This window comes from Pomacea canaliculata, linkage group LG1 (genome assembly GCF_003073045.1).
Source record: "Pomacea canaliculata isolate SZHN2017 linkage group LG1, ASM307304v1, whole genome shotgun sequence".
NCBI lineage: Eukaryota > Metazoa > Mollusca > Gastropoda > Architaenioglossa > Ampullariidae > Pomacea > Pomacea canaliculata.
In genome coordinates, this window is record NC_037590.1 from 31,977,513 (window position 1) to 31,998,238 (window position 20,726).

A 20,726-nucleotide genomic window follows, 5' to 3' on the forward strand; every position below is an offset into this window, starting at 1 on the left:
TTTACTTTAATTTGGAACATAGTATGATTATCTTTTTGCAGGCAACCGTTGCCCTTTGGGTCATTACTGTGAACCAGGCACTTGGTCGCCTCAGCCATGCCCACCTGGTTACTACCAGCCCAGCTATAGTGCACAGAACATCAGCTGGTGTGTGCTGTGTACAGCCGGTAGTTATTGCAACCAAAGTGGCCTAGATGCACCAAATGGTCAATGTGACCCAGGTATGTATGACTGCATGTGCAGTTTTTTTTTTTTGGCTCATATTTTTACAAACTTTTTACATACTTTTGGTGAGATTTGAACAGCTTCATTTATTCATGCACAGTGTAGTTGCAGATTTGTCTGTGAGACTCAAGATTATCCCTAAGTATTTAGCCATTCAGTTTTTTATCTAGCTTTTCCCCACCATTCAAGCATATTTAGAATAGCATCATAAGCTGAATCTTAAAATCATTCTGTTCAGGGTACTATTGTCCTCCAGGACAAACAGTCAGGAATCCCAGTTTGTATGAGTGCCCTGCTGGGTACTACTGTCCTAAAGGATCCAGCAGTGGTACTCTGTGTGCCTCTGGTACATATCAGGATGAGGTACGGCAGTCAGGGTGCAAAGACTGTCCTAAAGGTTTCTACTGTGACAACAGCAATGGAGCTATCATTTCATATTCATTGTATGTATGCCCTGAAGGTAAAATGCCAAAGAATGGATTCTACGTTTGCCTGTGCACTTGTGAATATAATTAAGGGAGTGAATATAATTAAGTGTGAATATAATTAAGGGAGTTGAGGTAGGGGTAGATGATAGGAAAAAGTGCTTTTGAAATAATAAAGGTATCTTTTGTCACTCATTTTCTGATAAAGGTAAAAAAGGAGTTCATTATATGTATTGACAAATCTTTGTTTTGGTATCTAGGTCACTATTGCCCTAATGGTACTAAAGTGTCCAACCAGTACCCTTGCCCATCTGGCACATTCAGCAACAACACTGGCATAGGTTCAGCCAGTGACTGCCTCATGTGTTTAGGTAAAATTTCTGTAAGACAAAATCAAAATTATATTTTAAAGCAGGATATACTGAAATACATTCACATAATCCCTGTACCATATTTATATTATTAAATTAAATGCATAGTATTTTTATAGACATATGTAAGTCATACATTACTTATACATATACTAAAATACAGCATACAGAATGCTTATTTTGTGAAACCATTCATAATATAATTATAAAAATGTTTTATTGAAAGCTGACTGATATGGTTATTATAATAGTTTAAAAAACTTTGCGAAGTGGATAGAGAAGCTGTGTCCCAACTTAAAAGTGCATGCACTAACTGGTTTGATACCTTTGTGACACAGTATACTTGCCGTAGTTAACGAAGTGTGGAATGGGTACTCATTAAGCAGTTGGGAACGATAAGGCAGACAAGGCAAAGGGACTGGTGCTAAAAGCTATCCGCAGTATGTGAGGTCTCGAAAACTTCACTCCCCAGTGATGGTACTGCCTTGGACCTCTTTTTGCTAATGAAATTAATTTGTATTTTATTTAGGAGGGTTCTTCTGCCCTGGGGGCACAGTCTATCCTTCCCTTCCATGCAGTGCTGGCTACTATTGTCATACTGGTGCAAAGACTGCAGCTCCGCAGCAAGGAGCAGATGCTGACAGGTGCCCAGCTGGACACTACTGTCCTGAAAGAACAACAGAACCACTGAAATGTCCTCCTGGAACATTCTCAAACACCACTCAGCTGATGTATGTCACAGACTGCACACCCTGTACACAAGGTCAGATGTTGAAATGCAAAGGATATGATGTTTTCTTTTTTCTTGTTCTGTGACACTTGTTTTCTTTTATACTTATGAGTTTTAACCAAGTAATACCTTAGTAGTTTTATTTATGTTTGTTGTCTGGATTACTATAGGAGAAAGTTTTCTATTTTTGAATTGCATCTGTTATGGCTGCTGAATGGAAATCACATTTGTTTTGTGCAGTGTTTAACCATTTGACAAATAAAATCACATGAAAACTTAGATTTGTTTCTGACATTTTGTTGTTTGTCATTTTGATCCAGGAAATCTCATGATAAGTAGGCATTTCATTTGAAGAAATATTCTTGTTTTATCAGGTTACTACTGCGACAGCTATGGCCTTACAAAGCCAAGTGGTTTATGCTCAGCTGGATACTACTGTGTACAAGGTTCCAATATGTCTGCCTCAGAGATATGCCCACCTGGGAAATACTGTCCTTTAGGTGAGCTCATAATGTTTTGATTCAGGGAGGAAAACCTAATCTGTGAGAATTGTGTGGGTGGTGCTAGATTGCATTGTGCAGGTGGATTTATTTCAAACCAGATGATGTACATAAATGATCAAATTATATTTTTGGATGGTCATATGTGGAACTGTGCATATTCTGAGTTTAGTGGCAGAATGTATGAAAACCAGAGTGAGGTTAAACATCTTAGTCATTCCTTTTAGTGAAGCAAGATAATAGATATTAGCATATACAGTCCTAAAATCATGTAATATAACAATAGACTGGGCTATGTGTGGGATCATAGTCATCATTCAGCCTTTGGTAATCTGATAATCTGAATGCTACAGGAAAGTGCTGAATTTTGACGTTGTGCATTTTGTTTTGTAAATAAAACTATTTAGTGTATTAGGTTTATTGGATTTGCACAGGTGTGTGCATATTCAACAGGGAATTTAATCCAGGGACCAATCCTGTTTCTCACTAAGGCTAACACTGCAGCCCCAGCACCAATATCAGTCCATTCCTCTTTAGTGTTCTAGGGAAGAGGACGGAATTCTAGCTCTTGTTCGTTGAGTGTGTTATCACATTATGTTCTTTTTTTTTTTCCATCCATTTTTTTCCACACCCGCACTTAGCTGACCTTGAAATCCACAAAAGATCCTGCTTTTTCCCAAACAAAAGTGTTTTCTCAAGTACATTGTTCAACTCCATGGGTCTTCATATGTGCTCTCCTATGTTGATTATATAGCAGTTTACATTGTAGTTTTTACTTTCTATTCTTTTTAGAATGAACATTCAGCTTGATACTGTCTTTGTCTCTCAGGCACATATACCCCTGCTAGATGTCCTGCAGGGACTTACTCCAATGCCACAGGTTTGAGCTCATCAACCCAGTGCACAAACTGTACAGCTGGCTACTATTGCCAGAATACTGGTCTCACTGCTGAGCAGGGACTGTGTCTGGCAGGATATTATTGTCCAACAGGTAGGTTTTGCACTAAAGGACAGATTTATCAGCTTTGTCATTAAACAAGATTTGTGGTGGATTGTAAGGGGTATTTGATTGCTTCTTAATAGTAGTTTGGCATCTCAGAAGTTTTGTGAACTAAGGGAGGAGAAGAACTGATGTTTTATTCTGAGCCAGTAACTAAGCTATATTATGGCAAACAGTCGGCCCTGTATAACCGATGTCACTCACAGAGAAGGAACAGAGTGTCCAAGATGAGATACAAACATTAGACAGCCCCAATACTCAATGTATTTGTGGACAGGCGCTAAACATTGTACCACTGGACCACCCTTGTGTGACCTAAACTATTTTGTAAAAGCAGAAATTCTTTCTTGCTTATGCAACAAGGTGTAGTTTTTAGTTAAAGAAAGAAATGTTGAATATCAAACTGGTTTTGTTTTATATTAGCAGTCATTCTAAGGGCAATGACGTTTTGGTTGACATACATATAATATCACACTCTCTTTTTTTTTGTTTTTTTTTTTACAAAACAGGTTCAGCAGTTGCAAATAGTGTGATTTGTCCCATTGGTCAGTATTGTCCAGAAGGTACCAAGGTGCCAATAAGTTGTGCACCTGGCTCTTACACCAATCGAACTGGCATGTCAGCTTGTGACATCTGTCCTGATGGGTATGCTGAAAAGCTAAACAATTCCTATTCAAAGTTATAAAGAGAATTACAAGTGACCTGCACATCAGTAAAAGAGTTCTACTTAGCTGACTTGAAGGTGCATGGAATATGAGCTGCCTGCATATCATCTTACATTAATGGACATTGTACCATTTACAGTATCTGATGCTGTGATTTGGAGCGTCCAGTTGATATGCTGGAAATTAACCTCAATGGCTTATTTTAGTATGGCATAATAAATGGTGCTGATTGGCAGAAAGAGTTTCAGTAAGATGAATATCGAAGTGTTTTGTTTATTTTAAACAAATTTTGTATGCCTGACACACTATAGGTACTATTGCCTTCCTGTGGCTTTTGGAACCTCACAACCAGGCTACTTCAGCTGCCCAGCTGGTTTCTATTGTGGCAGTGGAACTGGAATGAACTGGCAACCGTGTCCTAAAGGAACATACAGTAAACAGCTCAGGCTGTATAAGGTAAGCACATCATACTGAGAATCTTTTATAGCTCTGCTAGCATACTTATGGACTCATGGATCTTGAAATTCAAGTTGATAAACAGGCAAATAGGAGAAAAGTAATTATGTTTAGATCTGTCACCATAATAACAAGAATATATGTTGGAGAATATGTATTTCATGAGATGTCAGAAAGAAACAGAGAATCTGCATTTGGAACAAAGATTTGTATGAGAAGGACAGTAGTTGCTAAAATGTTTGAATTTAATAAAAATGTACATAGATGCAGATAAAATAGATGCTGATTGGACGTGGGTTCATTGATGTGGTGCTTAGAGTGGGCACCGAAATATGCAGATTCGGTGATTTTGTTCAGATGACCCAGTGTGCAGACTATGAATATTGAGGTTTTGTGATTTTGTTCAGGTGACCTAATGTACAGAGTGAATATCAAGATTTTGTGATTTTGTTCAGGTGACCCAGTGTACAGACTGTGATGGCAGATACTACTGCACTGAGGAGAATGCCACTGCTCCCACTGGGCTGTGTCATGCTGGATACTACTGTCAGTCTGGTGTGGATAGACCCAATCCTGACAACAGCGTTGTCAATTCCTCCTATCCACCTAGTTGCCCTCTTCTTGGAGGTCACACAGGTCAGTTAGATTTTGTTTGGTAAGCTTCAGAAATTGTTCAGATATAATTGTTGCACCTTAATATGAATGCTGGTGAATTTTTTTTTTTGTAAGGAAAGTCAGTGAGTAGTGTAGCTGGTATTATAAGTTGCCTTAATGTCAAGATTTTGTGCTAGTGACTCATTCTTGACAATTAGATGGATATTCCTTTAAACAGTTTAATTGATGTCCAATGCCTCATTGCACAACAACGTAGTATTTAAAAGATATTTGTCAAACTATCTTATGTTCCTGCATGGGTCTTGGAGTGTGAAGTCAGTCAGCTGTCATTGTACCTTACTGTTTGTCTGTCTCTATCTTGCTGAACTTTTTACCCCACTTGTGACTTTGCTTGTACCTTGCTGTTTTCAGGGTATGGAGGTATATGTCCACGTGGCTACATGTGTCCTGTGGGAAGTGAAGTGCCTCAAGGCTGTCCTGCTGGCTCCTACCAGAATGAAGAGGGGCAGAGTACTTGCAAGACTTGCCCTGCTGGTATGTGTTTTGATGCTGTGTTTGTATGCTCTAGTATGAGTAAGTTTGAGAGAGAATTTGTGTGTTGGTGAAGGGGGGGGGGGTGTAAGGGGTTAGTGGCATGTGTCCATGCATAAACCTACCTTTGTCTTCTTCATGTGTCAGTTCATGCTTTTCTGCCTCACAGAATGAATTTTGTTTGCATTTCTGATTTTGCACCAAGACTAGTACTTTTATTTTTCATCAAATGAATGATTTCTCTTGTTGATGTATATTTGCAGGGTACTACTGCCTCACTAATGCAACAGACTACTCCAGCAATCCTTGCCCAGCAGGTCATTACTGTCCAAATGGTACAACAAAGGGTGATGACTTTAGTTGCCCTGCAGGCACCTTTAACCCTGTTTTAACACAGAGCAGCATCACTGCCTGTCTGCCATGCACACCTGGTATGCATTGTCTGAGCCAAGGCCTTTCTTCCCCGACTGCCAACTGTACTCAGGGATACTACTGCATAGGGGGAGCCAAAGAGGCCTCACCCACAAACTCTAGTCAAGGAGGACGGTGCAAGAGGGGCACCTACTGTCCCGCAGGAAGCAAAAATTACACAGAATGTGATGGAGGAAAATACTGCGAGTTAGAAGGCATGGCAGCTCCTTCAGGAAATTGTTCTCCTGGTGAGATACTGTTTATTTTCAAAAGTTTTTTTTTCCATTATTAATGTGAACTGTTTCTCAGACGTGTATGTGAGAAATTCTAGACTATAAAATGTCTACAGATCTATGTTTTGAAATCATTTCTTACAATTTACATGTGGTTTGCTGAGATTTGAAATAATAAAAACATTTTTTATTTATTGTTGTTGGAGAAAAGAGGATTTGATTAACATGTCCCTCTGCTTGGAACACTCTCCTCTTGCTCCTCTGCCAGGTTGCCATTTTTAAGTGGTTTCAAGCTGCTACTTAATACTCATCTCTTTAAAATAATGTCACTTAAAACTCCCCAGTGTGTTGAAATGTTTTCATGGGATCAGTGCACTTTAGTCTTAAAAACTCAATATCGAAGGCATCTGCAGAAAGTTATGGTTTTGGGTTGCCATGGTTGAATTTTAGACAATTGCTTTTGATGCTTTGACATAATACATATCAGGGCTTCTGCTTACACAAAAAATTGCGTACAGTACGCATTAAAAGTTCGGAGGACCTCTTCAATTTTCCTCAATGGGGTCCCATTCAAATTTGGGCGAAGAACAGGGACCCCTTAAAAATCTGAAGAAGGGGTCCCTGGGACCCCAAAGAATTTAGCTTTAGCAGAAGCCCTGCATATGGTTCAGTTTTTGTGAGAAAATGTGTTTTGATGTTAAATTTATTTTTTCACTTCTACCTTCACCAAATTTCTTGTGTTGATACTAAAATTGCTTATGTTTGAGCCTTAATTACACATAAGTCTGTTACTCTAAACTTAGTGTAGCATATCATTGGAATCAGCATTCTCTCCCATAATCCCTTCTATCAATGAATTACCTGAGGTTTAAATAGCTCCAAAGCTATTTCCAAGTTTTCCAAGTCACCTTTCTTTGAGCTGTCGATGGATATTGGCTTATTTGGAAGTTTATTGAAATTTTTGAAACTGTGTGATCAGATTTGTTGGCACCCCTACCAACAAACACTTCCATTCTTGGGAACATGACTGCAGATTTGTTGATGTTCTCCTATTCCACTCGATTACTTTGTAATTCTGTGAAATTTCTTGATTGTTGAAAATAATAAACTTTCATAAAATAAAACCTTAAGAATGCAAGTAAAAAATGCGACAAATACACAGCAAAATAAAGCAAATGAAGGGGAAAAGACTCTCACATGCCAAAGACATTGATTGCATCTTTCATTTTCGCTATAAGTAAAAATATGACAGTTTGTGATGACTTTGTAGATTCAGATAGTTGAAATTCTTTGATCCTGTAAATATAGTGTAGAATTTTTTCGCAGGTTACTACTGTATTAAAGGAGCCTTTTTGCCAAACCCATCTGATGGTACGACAGGTGCGGAGTGCCCTCGTGGTTACTATTGTCCAGTGGGCAGTACCTATCCCATACCTTGTCCCATGGGATATTACCTGGACGCTGTCAAGAGCAGCGCACTCTCTGCTTGCAAGATTTGCACATCTGGTCAGTTATGTAGAGAGCTGTGCCTATAGAGAACTTCATCTTAGCTTTAAATCCATTGTTTAGGTTTAGTATCTTAAGCACAACATGATTTTTTATTAATGTATTGTTGGAATTCTGTTTTTGTACTAAAATTATTGCTGTTTAAGAGCATCTTTCATATTGATTTTAGACAAATTATTATTTGTTGCTAATTGTTTTGTTTATTGTTTTCAGGAAAATATTGTCAACAGGAAGGCTTACAGTCACCTAGTGGGTATTGTAATCCTGGCTACTACTGCCCTGAAGGCCAGTCATCAGCTACACCAGGTAACTACAGTTGTCCACCAGGACACTTCTGCATTGGTGGGCTGGAAGCACCTAAGCCTTGTCCTTCAGGAACATACCAGGTATGATGACTGAAAGTGACTTTGTATATTTTAAAGCACAAGATAGAAGGTCTGTCAACAATTTTAGGGTGGCTTTAAAAATAAAATTTTGTCATCTTGTCATTACCTCTTGAAACTTTTCAGGAGGATCATGGAAAATCGTCTTGTGATACCTGTCCAGCAGGCTATTTCTGCAATGCAACTTTTGGTCCTGTGGTCTCCTATAGTTCATATCTTTGTCCAGAGGGGTATTACTGTCCTAATGGCACTCAGCATGCTGAACAATTTCCATGTCCTGTTGGGACATACAACAATCGCACAGGTAAGACTTTGATATAAAAATTAAGAGATAAAAGACAAACACACTCAACTTCTCTCTATATGCATGCAGGTGCAAACACCCACTGCACATTTTTTTTTCACTGATTGAACACATGAATACATGTGTGGTAGAGGCTGATATATACAAGCATAAGGCTGGATGGTTGCAGGGCTGGTCAGTAGGGTTGATTGACATTCAAATTTGTGTTGTCTAGAGGGGATGGAGGGGGACAGAGGAGGGGACCGCACCCAGCCTCCCACTAGTTGGACATGAGCAGTACAATCAACGCTGCCTCCAATATGGCGTGGCCCCCATGGCACAATAACCTCCCGATAGATATAAAAGGGAAGTGAGAAGTTCAGCCTGTCAGAGAAGCTTGGAGAGAGCAAGACAAGCTGCAGTAGTGCCAGTCATTGCTATTTCAGCCAGCAGCCTGGATGTGGACTGAGCAGAAAATTTGTCGTATTAGGCAGTGGTAGGTGCAAGTGGTCTCCATAATAAAAGATACCAGTAACCTGCAGCTGCGTGTTGAGTATAATCTTTATAAAGTATGCCAACGTATGCCATGTGGTAGGTTACCTGGTTACATGTGACACACAACATGCACAAGAGGTGCTAAGTTGGCTTGTATGTGACTTGGGCATAACTTCACACTAAGTAGTAAATGGAAACTGCTCATTGATCCTTTGTCCAGGTTTGACCAAGTCACTGGACTGCACCAACTGTGTTGGAGGTATGGCTTGTGATCAGAGCGGTCTGACCTATCCACTGCGTCCATGTTCACCAGGTTACTTCTGCCGCAGCTCTGCAACGACCACCACCCCCACCCAAGGTGCAGTGCTTCCCTTGCTGGAGGTTTCAGAGTGCTAGATAAGTTTGTGTGTGATCCTAACATGAGTTTGGTACATGTCTATTACAAGAATCAGAATGGCTTACACTCTCTCTCTCACATGCACATGTATGCAAGCACACAAGAAGTTCAGTGGATATTTAGTACTCTGGCAGATACAGCAGTTCATAAGGAGATTAGGATAAAGGTCACTAAAATTCAATGTTTCTGAACACTTTCACCTTCATCATTTCCCATTTTTTTGAAAGCAAGAGACATTTTATAGATTACTGGGTGCTATGTGTTCAAAGAAGCTGCTGATGAAATTTCTGAGTACAGTCTGTATTTTTGATAATTCATTTATTGAATCATGACTGAAGTTTTTGTGGTCTGTAGGTTCAAATGCTGATAAGTGCCCTCCAGGATCATACTGTCCAGAAAAAACATCAGAACCTTTCCCATGCCCTGAGGGCACATACAACCCTCAGTATGTCAAGACCAGTGTTTCAGACTGCCTAAACTGCACTGCAGGTTACTACTGCAATAAAACAGGTCAGCCCAAAGCACAGTTGCATGATGTATTTTTAGACAGCTAGCCTTGTTGACTGCTGAGAATGCTGTACAGCAGATGTACAAGTCCTTGCTATTAAGGAAGAAATTTCTCAACAAAGCCGCAAACAATTATGCAGTTCACTTGTGACTGGAAAATGTCTTTTACACAGTGGCATACATATACACATAACTATCTTCGTCTCCCTGGAGGTAAATCTTGTGCATGGCAGACAAAAAATTTTGTCCTTGTCATCAGTGTTACCAAACAGCAGAACCAAGCAGGAACCTTAGTTTGTAGAAGTTTACAAACCAGCAGGTTCCACTACATGTCTCATTAACAGTAGAAACAAAGGGAGCAACATTTGAACTTTGTTGCACTTTCCATAACAACTTTCTTTCCATGAGGTCCTTTAGGCAGAAGTAAAAAAGTTGCCATCACATTACTCATATCTTTGCTACATTTGCTGTACTATCTCACTCTGCAGTTTTGCACTTACAGATTAATGGCCTTGTAGTGTGTATGATTGTTACACTTGTTTCAGTCTCTTTAAGCTTTGTATTGCTCTGACAATAGGGTTGGCGGCTGTAGTGGCAAAATGCCAGGCAGGTTTCTACTGCCCTGCCGGATCACACCAGTCAACAGAAGTGGTTTGTCCTCAAGGCAGCTACTGTCCCCAGGGATCAGCCATACCCTCTGCTTGTCCCAATGGAACCTTTTCTAACCATACAGCCTTGACAGCAGCTGCAGACTGCACAGCATGTCTTAAAGGTTACTACTGCAATGGCTTTGGTCTGACAACTGTGTCTGGCCCGTGCAGAAGTGGTAAGTGGCTTAATATGACATTTCTAGGTATATGTTTTCCTCAAAAGGCGAGTCCTATCTTATACTTGTACACATACAACAACCAAAGAAAATTCAAAGACAAGACTTTGTATTCAAGCACACAAGATGAGGTTTAATATGTGGGCATCAACTTGGTGTTGGCAGGGTACTACTGTCCTACAGGCTCCAGTGTGGAGAATCAGATTATCTGCCCCTCAGCTCGCTACTGTCCACAGGGCAGTTCTGAACCACAGATGTGTCCTGCTGGATACTATGTTGACTACAGCGGTGCGAAGTGCATGTCTTCCTTGTCCTGCGGGTATGTGAAATAAAGTGAAAGAAGGTGCCATAGCATGTAGGCCTGAGCTGTCAGTGGTTTACTGTGTGCAGGACACAACCTGTGGAAGTCAAAATCCATCTGTTTCATTTTTCCACCCCTTAAATCAACTACATATTTGCTGAGAGATTTTTTTTTTTCTAGTAACAGACAGGTCCAGACAAGCTTCCAGCTGGTGACCTCTAAAGTTGAGTTACTAACAAAGGGCTAACACATGGGTAGTTAAGAGTTAATTCATAAAGCTTAATCTTTTTCACACTACTGAATCATCTCGAAAATGGAATTTTATTGTCATTGGTGACAGCTGCAAACTTGTTCATAATACAGCTTGTTGAGATTTTAGCATACCTTCCAGCCACATCTAAGTCACCAATCATATCCATATCAAATAGTCTTTATGATCTTAGTACACTGAGACTGTATTTGCTTCATGATTACTTCTTCCACATAAAGGTATGTAAAGGATTCTTTCATCAGGGTACTACTGCATCCCAGAATTGACAGTGCAAAATGTATCATCCTCTGCAAAGTGGCCATGCCCGAAAGGCTTCTTCTGTCCAAATGGTACAGGATATGATTGGCAGCCATGTCCTGCTGGAACCTTCAGCAACATAACTGGTCTGGGGCAGTCCTTACAATGTACACCTTGTCTTGGTGGTTCTTTCTGCCAAGGTACGAGAGTATTGATACAAATGTTCTCACCTTTCTCCAATTATTACACATTTGAGATTCAAAGAAAGAAAACTCTTTTTGAGGAGTAATCAAGTCCTTGAGCAACACCCAATCAAAGTATTATATATTTTTGTTGTGCTTTATTTTTGCTATATGATTATTTTCAAGGGATTAAGATACATTCCTTATGCTTATTACTCTTATTGTACTTTGATTAAGATGGAGTGCCATAGAGAGTAGATCAAATGAAATCCTTGAATGTTTGTGTTAAACCAGTAAGCAAGAGGCATAAGAGGTCTTTGAAATTCATGTGAGAAAATTTTTTGTAATTAGTATTTATAGCTATTGGAGATAAAATTAATCAGCAGTGTCTGCTTCTGTGGCCATATTCATATGATTTCTGTTTATGGTTTTCATGTTCTAGTCATTAATAAGGTAACATATTTGTATTCCTTGTCATTGTTTGTTGATCTTATGCATTTGTTACACTTTCTTACAGGTAGTAACTTGACATCACCTACAGGCACTTGTCAGGAGGGTTACTACTGTGTATCTGGAGCTGACAAGGCCAACCCTGTCATGCTTAACAACACCCAGTGTCCTACAGATACTGTGCATCCCATCATTGGAAACACTTGCCCTCCTGGGCACTACTGTCCAAAAGGTACAAAATACCCAGTTGGCTGCCCATCAGGTACTTACCAAGACCTAGCCAATCAGAAAGACTGTAAAAGCTGTCCTGAAGGGTTCTTCTGTTTGGCCAACACTTCAGATTATTCTGTCAACATATGTCCACCTGGGTACTACTGTCCAGTCAACACAACTGACCGGTACCAGCATGCCTGTGGGGCTGGAACTTTCAACAACCTGACTCAGCAGAAGGATGCTGGGGCCTGTGTTTCCTGTACACCTGGCACCTACTGTCAAGGTGCAGGCAATGCAGCACCCACTGGCAACTGCTCTGCTGGCTGGTACTGTACTGGCGGATCCTCCCAAGCCCACGTAAATAGTTTTTTAGTTGTCGATCTCCTGTCCACATTATTTTCATGAATGAGATGATTTATGTCTGTTATAGAAATCTTTTACTGTGCTTTTATTTGTTGTTAAAAGATTCTGGAAACATTATCCTATAGTCAGTTTGATCATATTTTATTGTGTACAAGAGCTTGAGTTTGTTTTTTTCCCAAGCCTTCAACTAAAGGTGGTCAGTGCCAGCCAGGCTATTATTGTCCAGAAGGGTCTTCTGCCATGCTAAAGTGCACAGCTGGCTACTACTGTAACTCTTCAGGCCTGGTCACCCCCACAGGGCTATGCAGAGCAAGCTACTACTGTCCTTTGGGGTCGAGCTCACCCACACAGGTGGACTGTCCTGTAGGAAGCTACTGCGTGGAGGGCAGTGATGTACCAGCACCATGTCGAAATGGCACTTACAGCCCTGTGAAAAAAACTAGCTTCACAGGGAGAATGTACACCTTGTGATGGTGGGCGCTACTGTAATGGCACTGGACTGAGCAGTGTGTCTGGACCATGTTCAAGTGGTGAGTGGATATTTTGCTTTAGATTGTGAAAGACAAGAAAGTTTGCAGTGTTGGGTTGGGCATTTATGCTGTAAATTAATGGTGGCAGCTTTATCGTTATAATGTTTCAAAATAAAAAAAATCTCGTCATCAAAAACAAAATTTCTGGAATGAAAAAGTCGTACTCTTTAGGTTTGTGACTATCCCATTTTGACAAGCAATAAAGAGCCTGAAAAATGTACTGATTTTTACAAAACAAATGTAAAAATGGGGGACGTTAATAACACAGGATTTTACTGGTCTTTGTATTTATAATTCTAGAAGCTGGTGGTCATTCATAATCATTTTTTTTAATCTTTCTCACCTTGTGCTTATGGCTTGTGGTATGTGATTTGTGCAGTGAGCTATTAGAACAATAGGAAATCAGCATGTGCGAAAAGTCTTCTCACTTTTTTCAACAAGTCTTTTGAGATCTTTCTCCCTTGCTACATGCATTTCGGATTAACAAAGCTTTATTAACCATTGCCACCTGCAGTTCATCGGTGTGCATTTGCTTTGTCAGGGATCGCCCCCAGCGTTGCCGGATGCATGCTCACAACTGCTCACACAGTCAGCATGAACACACACCCACCCGCTCAGCCAGAGGTGGGACACGACGTACCTATCAAACATTTGATGAATGTAGACCATAGCAAAGACAAATGAATGGTACAAATAATGAGTTTAATCACATGTAGATAAACATAGAAAAAAAAGGGAAAATACATGTCTGTCACTGCTTTCAAAACAACCTCATCCTCTCAACGTCTTAGGAAGAATGTCCTGATGGACACTACACTCTGGGGTTCTTTCTCGACATTGTCTCCCTGGGTTGAAGCCTACACAACACCTACGCCATGCTAAAGCGTAAACAGGGTTGGGCAAGGCAAAGAACAGTGAACCCCTATTGCTAGAACAAGCAGCAAACAGCACTCAAGCAGACGATGCAGCATAGGCATGAGGCATTGCTACAGTTAGCAGAAAAAAAAGGCCTCGACCTTTCCCCTCAAACCAGATAAAAATGCCTGGAATATGATGTGAAACATAATCTGCTGTAAGCTGCCTTTCTAATTCTGGTGCATTTCAAGTGCTGAGTGAAACGCAGGCACAGAAAAATGTTTGACATCCGACATGCTTAATAAAATCAAATAAAATTTCACTCTAAAATAATGTGCATTCCTTTTATGAATTTGAAAATTTTGCAATGGAGGAATAGCATATTTTTTCACATACGGAAATTTACTAGCTTTACATTTAAAGATTTATTCTTTTGCTATTACTATTACCATATTAATTTTTATTCAGGATGAAAAATATTTAGCCAGTAAGGCTGTTAATACTTCATGGGATGTAGCATATTAATGTTCAGTGGGACCACCTAGTCTGTAGATGTGACAAGGTTTCTTTAATATGTGTCCAACATAAAAAAATTATATTTATATTCTAAACTAAATTCTGTCAAACTTTTAAAAAAATTACTACACTCATCACGTAAATGACTTCACTAAAGCGTAGTTAAAACTGAGACTTATGTTGTTGTTGACTTCAGGAGGGAAAAGTGCTTCTACCTAAATTGTCAGTTATTGAAAATCCAAGCCTGTACTTCTTTACTATCAAATGCATAATATAATAAAATTACATTATAAAAAATGAACGATGAAAAGGAAAGTTTATTGTAGTTGGAACCTTAGCATTTCCAACTAATCATCAGTTTATTTTTATTGTTACTTTGTTTATTTCTGTTTTGCTTTTATTGTTTGTTTGTTTTTTTGTTTTTTTGCTGGTCAAGCAATCATCTTTGGCATTTTGATTTCATTTTGTAGGAAATATTGTCCAAATGTCCTTATATGTATGCAACACAGCATGCAAGAGGTAAGTTGCTTGCTCAGTGATGTTTTTGTGTACGTGCCACCTACAAAAATGTTTGCCCTACTTCACCACTGGAAGAGCTTATCACATATGAAACTGAAACACAAAATGACTATAGATTATTTTCTGCTGTAGGATTCTACTGCCCTTCAGGTCAAGCAGTGCCCAATCCCTATGACTACTTATGCCCCAAAGGACATTACTGTCTGGTTGCAACATCAACTCCCATTCGATGCAAATCTGGCTTCTATCAAAATGAGCTTGGCCAGTCATCATGCAAAACTTGTCCAGAAGGTACAGGTTTTTTTCAGTGAGGTTATTTTAAGATGTTTTGAATTTCCTAGTAAAGTGTTCAGTAATTAAACAACAATCTTTTTATATTTGTTTTAAGTATATTATTTAGTATATACTCAGGATTACCCATTTTCCTTGAGAAAGAGATAATATTTCTTGTTTCACTTTTCTTTTGCACAGGGTACTACTGTGATAACACAATTGAACCCATTGGAGATTTGGCCAACTATGCCTGTCCACCAGGTTATTATTGTCCTAATCAGACTGAGCGTGCTAACCAGCATCCTTGTCTGTCGGGCACCTTTAGCAATCTAACGCATCGGGTCAGTCAGTCTGAATGCCAGCCGTGTTCTCCAGGCTACTACTGTCAAGCCAGTGGACTTGCAGAACCAGAAGGCCTCTGTTTTGCAGGGTATGCTAGCTAGATAGTGCCACATGAACAGCTTTGTGATATTCTGTGACATTAAAATGTCTTTAATCACAATTTCAGTCACAGGAAGATTAGAAAGTCATCTGTTATTAATGAACTATTATTATAATCCAAAAAGAATAGAGAAAAAAGAGATAATTGAATTGATGTACTTCACAGAATATTCAGAGCTTGAGCTTTATAGTCAGTATCAAAGAACTTGCATACAAACAGGTTTTAAAGTTTCTGAATGGCAATAATGGTCAGGTACTACTGCGAGGGAGGAAACAGCCAACCCAATCCAAGCAGTACCATTTGTCCCATTGGAAATTACTGTCCAAAGGGGAGCTACAAGCCAACACCGTGCCCTGAAGGAACCCTTGCTACCAGTGAAGGCAACAGCAATGAGACTGATTGTGAACCTTGCAAACCAGGAACATACTGTCTGCCAGAGAGCTCAAAGAATGGTGAGCGGATTTCACTCAAACTGTAAAATGCTTCTTCGGAAAGATAGCGAGAGAGAGAGAGAGAGTGAGGGGAGAAAAACTTTTGTAAATTTTAAGTTGCAGTTTTGGTTACATGTGTGGTTTCACAAATGTGAACGTGAGTGATGCTCTGGTGGAAAGATTTGAGGAAAATAAAGATGGCAGATTAGAGCCATATCCAAAGAATACAAGACAACATTTAAAAAGCGAAGAAAACGATTGGTTAAAATAGTACAGGCTGTTTTGAGACGACTTTCTTTTCTTATTCAAGGGACCAGCCTTCCATGTCAAGCAGGCTACATCTGCATCTCTGGGTCAAATATCCCTAATCCCACTAATGGCATCATAGGCTACATTTGCCCTGTGGGTCACTACTGTCCATCAGGAGCTGTGGCAGAAATTCCTTGTGACAAAGGCACCTATGCACCAAGAACCGGGCTGGGTAAGTGAAAATTATTATTATGTTTTTTTAAATTAGGCAGGCTGTTAGAAAACATGCATTCACTTAAAGGAAGTGAGGGAAAGGGGATAATGGTGTTTTAAGCAAAGCCAGCAACTAAAGCTTTATCTTAAACAAGTGTCCTTGCTAGTTATCATTACTAATGACACCATGCCTTTCACCACTACCACTGGCACCTTGCCAGTAATCACTGTCACTTTATAAGTCTTCAGTATATTAGTGGACTTACCTGTTGCACCACAAGACTAAGAAAATCAGACATAACTGCCAAAACATGCTTTTGTAGATGTGAGTTTATACAATGTCTTTCCTCAAATACATGGGGATATGCAGTGATAGTAGGATCATAGTACAGATGGAAAGTAAATGCTGTCTGCAAGAATCAGTGGTTAATCAATGTAAAAATGTGTCATGTAATAGTATATATGTAGACATATAACAAAACTGTAAAAATATGAAATAAAATTTTTATAAAAATATGTAAAAATCAACATTTCCAAGAGTGTTATATTTGTTTCAGGTACATGTCTAGTGTGTCCATCAGGAACTTCATGCCCAACCCTTGGTATGAATGATACCCTTCCATGCCCTGCAGGATACTACTGCCTGAATGGAACAACTGGAAATGGTGTACCCTGTCCCTTAGGTTAGTGATAGAGAGAAGACTATTTGCATAGCTGTTATCATGATTTACAGAAGAATGTGTAAAGTTTTAACATGTGCAAAAAGAAACTCTCATGTTAACTGCAGTGTCTCCTCTTGGCAGGTCCTCAACTCAATCTGACATCAGCAACTGTGTAGCAGATTTATTCCTCATTTTAATGCAGAAGTTCTTTCCCTAGAAAATAAGATAGATTTTGGGAAGAAAATATTTCAGGTGATTGCAAGTCAGTCTAGCTGCTGATCAGCAGCAAATTCTTCATTTGGCATTTCAGTACTTCAAAACTGAATCAATTCCTGAGGTTTTGTTGCTGCAGGTACCTACAACCCATACACAGGTCTCAGCCATATCAGTCAGTGCTCAGGCTGTCCACCTGGCAAATTCTGCAACAGAACTGGTCTTGATGCACCAGGTGGTGACTGCTTAGCTGGATTCTTGTGTATTGAAAATGCCACTCACCCTGCTCCTACTTCTGGCATCAACATGCCCTGTCCAGTTGGCCATTTTTGCCCAGCAGGTAATATACAAATATGTAGCACTGTTAATATAGATAATTATAATGTTTATGCAATAGAAATAAAATAGTTGTCATGCACTGTTGTTGAGAATATTTTGGCAATGTAGAAGGTTGATCATTTTTGTTCAGGCTAAGAAAGACAAATTTTTTAGCTGAATACTGGGATGGATTGAACTTTTGTGCATAATTAAACTCCAGAAATTTAGTGTAGAGGCTAAAAGTCATATAGAATGAAGCAAGTTTAGAAAGTCACTATTCATGGAACTTAGGAAGTTCATGTCAGAGGTACTTCTCAACCAAAACTCAAGTATACTTTTAAGACAGTATGAATTACAACATACAACTAAGTAACAACTCACAACCTTAGTCCTTGGATTTTAGTCTTTTCATTGAGTTTTTATTTTTCATCGTTTGTTCGCTGACATAGATTGGACTGTGTCTGTATGTGTGTTTTGCACATGTTTTAGCTTTTCTCTGGTAAAGTGCATTGAGCCATCTGCTAAGTCAGGAAATGTGCTATATAAATTTCCTTCATCATTTATTTATTTATTTTTTTTTGGTAATTTTTCAGGTGCTGTATCAGCACAGATGTGTCCTCAAGGAACTATGCGTAATCAGACTGGTGGCAGATCCCTGACTGATTGCTGGCCATGTAAAGCAGGTTTTTACTGTGACCACGAGGGAGCTGTGCAAGCATCTGGCGAGTGCCAAGAGCGCTACTATTGTCCTGACACAGCAGAAATCAAGTCACCAGCTCCATCTTCCTACCTGTGCCCACCTGGATTCTACTGTCCTAAGAAGACTGCCAATCCATTCCCTTGCCCACCAGGTACGGACACAAGAATGAGAGCAAAAGATTGGTGTTGTATAAAACCACAGAATTGTTTACAGACCTTTTGCTGTCCCTTATTCTTGAACTTGTAAGACAGCTTAGTGTAAGGAAATTCGTAGGTTTTCTCATATGGCAAAGATTTATTTTTAGGTTTGATTGAAGTGCAAAACATTAGATCGTAGAATATTTTGAACAGATTGTGGCTGTGCACCTTCATACCCTTTAACCACTTTTTACCTTGTTGATTATTATCTCTCACCTACCCTTCAGGTACTTACCAAGACAGCTCAGGTGCTACCAGCTGCTTACCTTGCCCAGGAGGATCCTACTGCCCTTCAAACACCAGCACACCTTTAGCCTGCCCTCCTTATTCTTACTGTTCTAATGAGACTGCGGATCCCATCTTGTGCCCAAATGGAACTTACACTGATGATGTCACCACTGGTCTAACCTTTCCAGAAGATTGCCAACAGTGCATAGCAGGTCTGTTAAACTGGAGTATGCTTAATGGAAATTACAGCTGTACAAGTTGTACAAATAACAAATTTCTGGGACACACATGAAGTATAGGATCTTGTTTACATTGGTCTTGCAGGGAAATACTGTGTTGGCGGCCGCATTGCTGGGGATTGTGCTGCTGGCTACTATTGTGTTGTAGGGATGGACCTTCCCAATCCAAACAATTCCTATGCACCCAATGGTCAGCTGTGTCCTTATGGCTACTACTGTCCAGCTGGTAATTATTACTTATTTAGCTGACAATAGCAAAGTTCTGTTATGTGTGACTGAGCCACATGGAAAGAGTTTGATTTCACATGTAGATGATATTTTCCTTTAAATGTATGGAATACTCTCAATATAAATATGAATTTGTGGCCATAGCCTGAAAAAGAGCTAATCCACACAGGTGTCAGAAAGTCATTAATGTCTCTTTTAAGTGTAAAACATAAATGAGACTGTGACAAAAGTTCGACCCTAAAATGAGTCAAGTGTTGTAAAATTAATTTTAATACTCTTGTTGTTTTTGCTATATTTGTTGAAAGTATATGGCATGAAGTGTCCATAAATGTAGTTAAAAAGCTCATCTGGTTCTTGTGCCTGTAATAAGTCGACATGTTACAGCGTGTCCATGAAATCTTGCAGTTGTTACAATTGGACAAAGTCTTTCAGTTTCAAGCAAAATGTATATATTATTGTCAATCTGTTTGTGGTTCTGAGATTCTTAGAAAATATTTAATAAAATTAGCATTTTGGAAAACCATATTTTACACACAACTTCCATCATCAACTAGACTAAAGCAGTTATCTCAGTGATCAGTTTCCACGATTTGGGGACAAAGTAGGGTGACGACTGTAAGTATGAATTCAGATCGCATTAACCTTTTGCAGGAATAAGTTGGCAAGCACTTTATTTATGGGCATTGTAGAACTTTGTGAGGTGAAAAGTTTCACTGCATCTCAAATGTTTGAAACTTTGTAGTGTGAATACAATTCATGTCAAACGTGATGCAACCTTGACTGGCCATTTTTTTTTTTTTTTGCCAGCGTTGACACAATTCACACATTGAAACATGCAAACAGCAACACACAGAAGGCCAGTGTTATCATATGTATCTCCTGAAACCCTTATTTATATCCATTGATAAGGTTTCACTTTCTGCCATGAAAAAGGTAAAGCAATCGTGTAAGCAATCTAAGTCTGACTGTATGTCAGAGGCGAACTTTTGTTACAAGCTCAAATCTCATTGTTAATACAAGCACGTGGCGAAATATAAAGGGTTGTTACTGCTGGATCTTTGATATTTGAGTCTCAACTGTCAAATTTCATAGGAACGCAAAAACCACAACTGTGTCCACTATTAAAGTTTATCGACAAGGAAGGTGCTGGTGATGTCAGTGATTGCCAGCCATGTCCTGCTGGACGCATCTGCCCTCAGAATTCCACCATCTCACAGCCTTGTTACCGTGGTTACTACTGCCCTGCCTCTAAGGTCATACTCTTGAAGCTAAACAATTTTGCTTTTGTGCCATTACAAAGATTATTACATTTTTGCTAAATGTAAATGTAACTAAAA

The 20,726-nt window shown here is 39.3% G+C and overlaps 1 protein-coding gene across 1 annotated transcript in view; it reads left to right on the forward strand.

The window, feature by feature from the left end:
- The window catches only part of LOC112557616, a 93,535-nt gene that overhangs the window by 48,947 nt on the left and 23,862 nt on the right, over positions 1–20,726 (forward strand). The window contains 32 exon segments of the mRNA XM_025227600.1: positions 42–221; positions 464–685; positions 911–1,021; positions 1,551–1,784; positions 2,126–2,251; positions 3,081–3,242; positions 3,761–3,896; positions 4,228–4,372; positions 4,828–5,008; positions 5,399–5,521; positions 5,782–6,177; positions 7,489–7,668; positions 7,882–8,054; positions 8,178–8,355; positions 9,050–9,187; positions 9,581–9,736; positions 10,311–10,559; positions 10,725–10,860; positions 11,360–11,568; positions 12,068–12,570; positions 12,757–13,008; positions 13,010–13,106; positions 15,129–15,287; positions 15,468–15,699; positions 15,964–16,163; positions 16,453–16,623; positions 17,162–17,287; positions 17,619–17,819; positions 18,391–18,648; positions 18,922–19,134; positions 19,247–19,387; positions 20,482–20,642. Coding sequence (XP_025083385.1) covers positions 42–221; positions 464–685; positions 911–1,021; positions 1,551–1,784; positions 2,126–2,251; positions 3,081–3,242; positions 3,761–3,896; positions 4,228–4,372; positions 4,828–5,008; positions 5,399–5,521; positions 5,782–6,177; positions 7,489–7,668; positions 7,882–8,054; positions 8,178–8,355; positions 9,050–9,187; positions 9,581–9,736; positions 10,311–10,559; positions 10,725–10,860; positions 11,360–11,568; positions 12,068–12,570; positions 12,757–13,008; positions 13,010–13,106; positions 15,129–15,287; positions 15,468–15,699; positions 15,964–16,163; positions 16,453–16,623; positions 17,162–17,287; positions 17,619–17,819; positions 18,391–18,648; positions 18,922–19,134; positions 19,247–19,387; positions 20,482–20,642 — 6,149 coding nt within the window.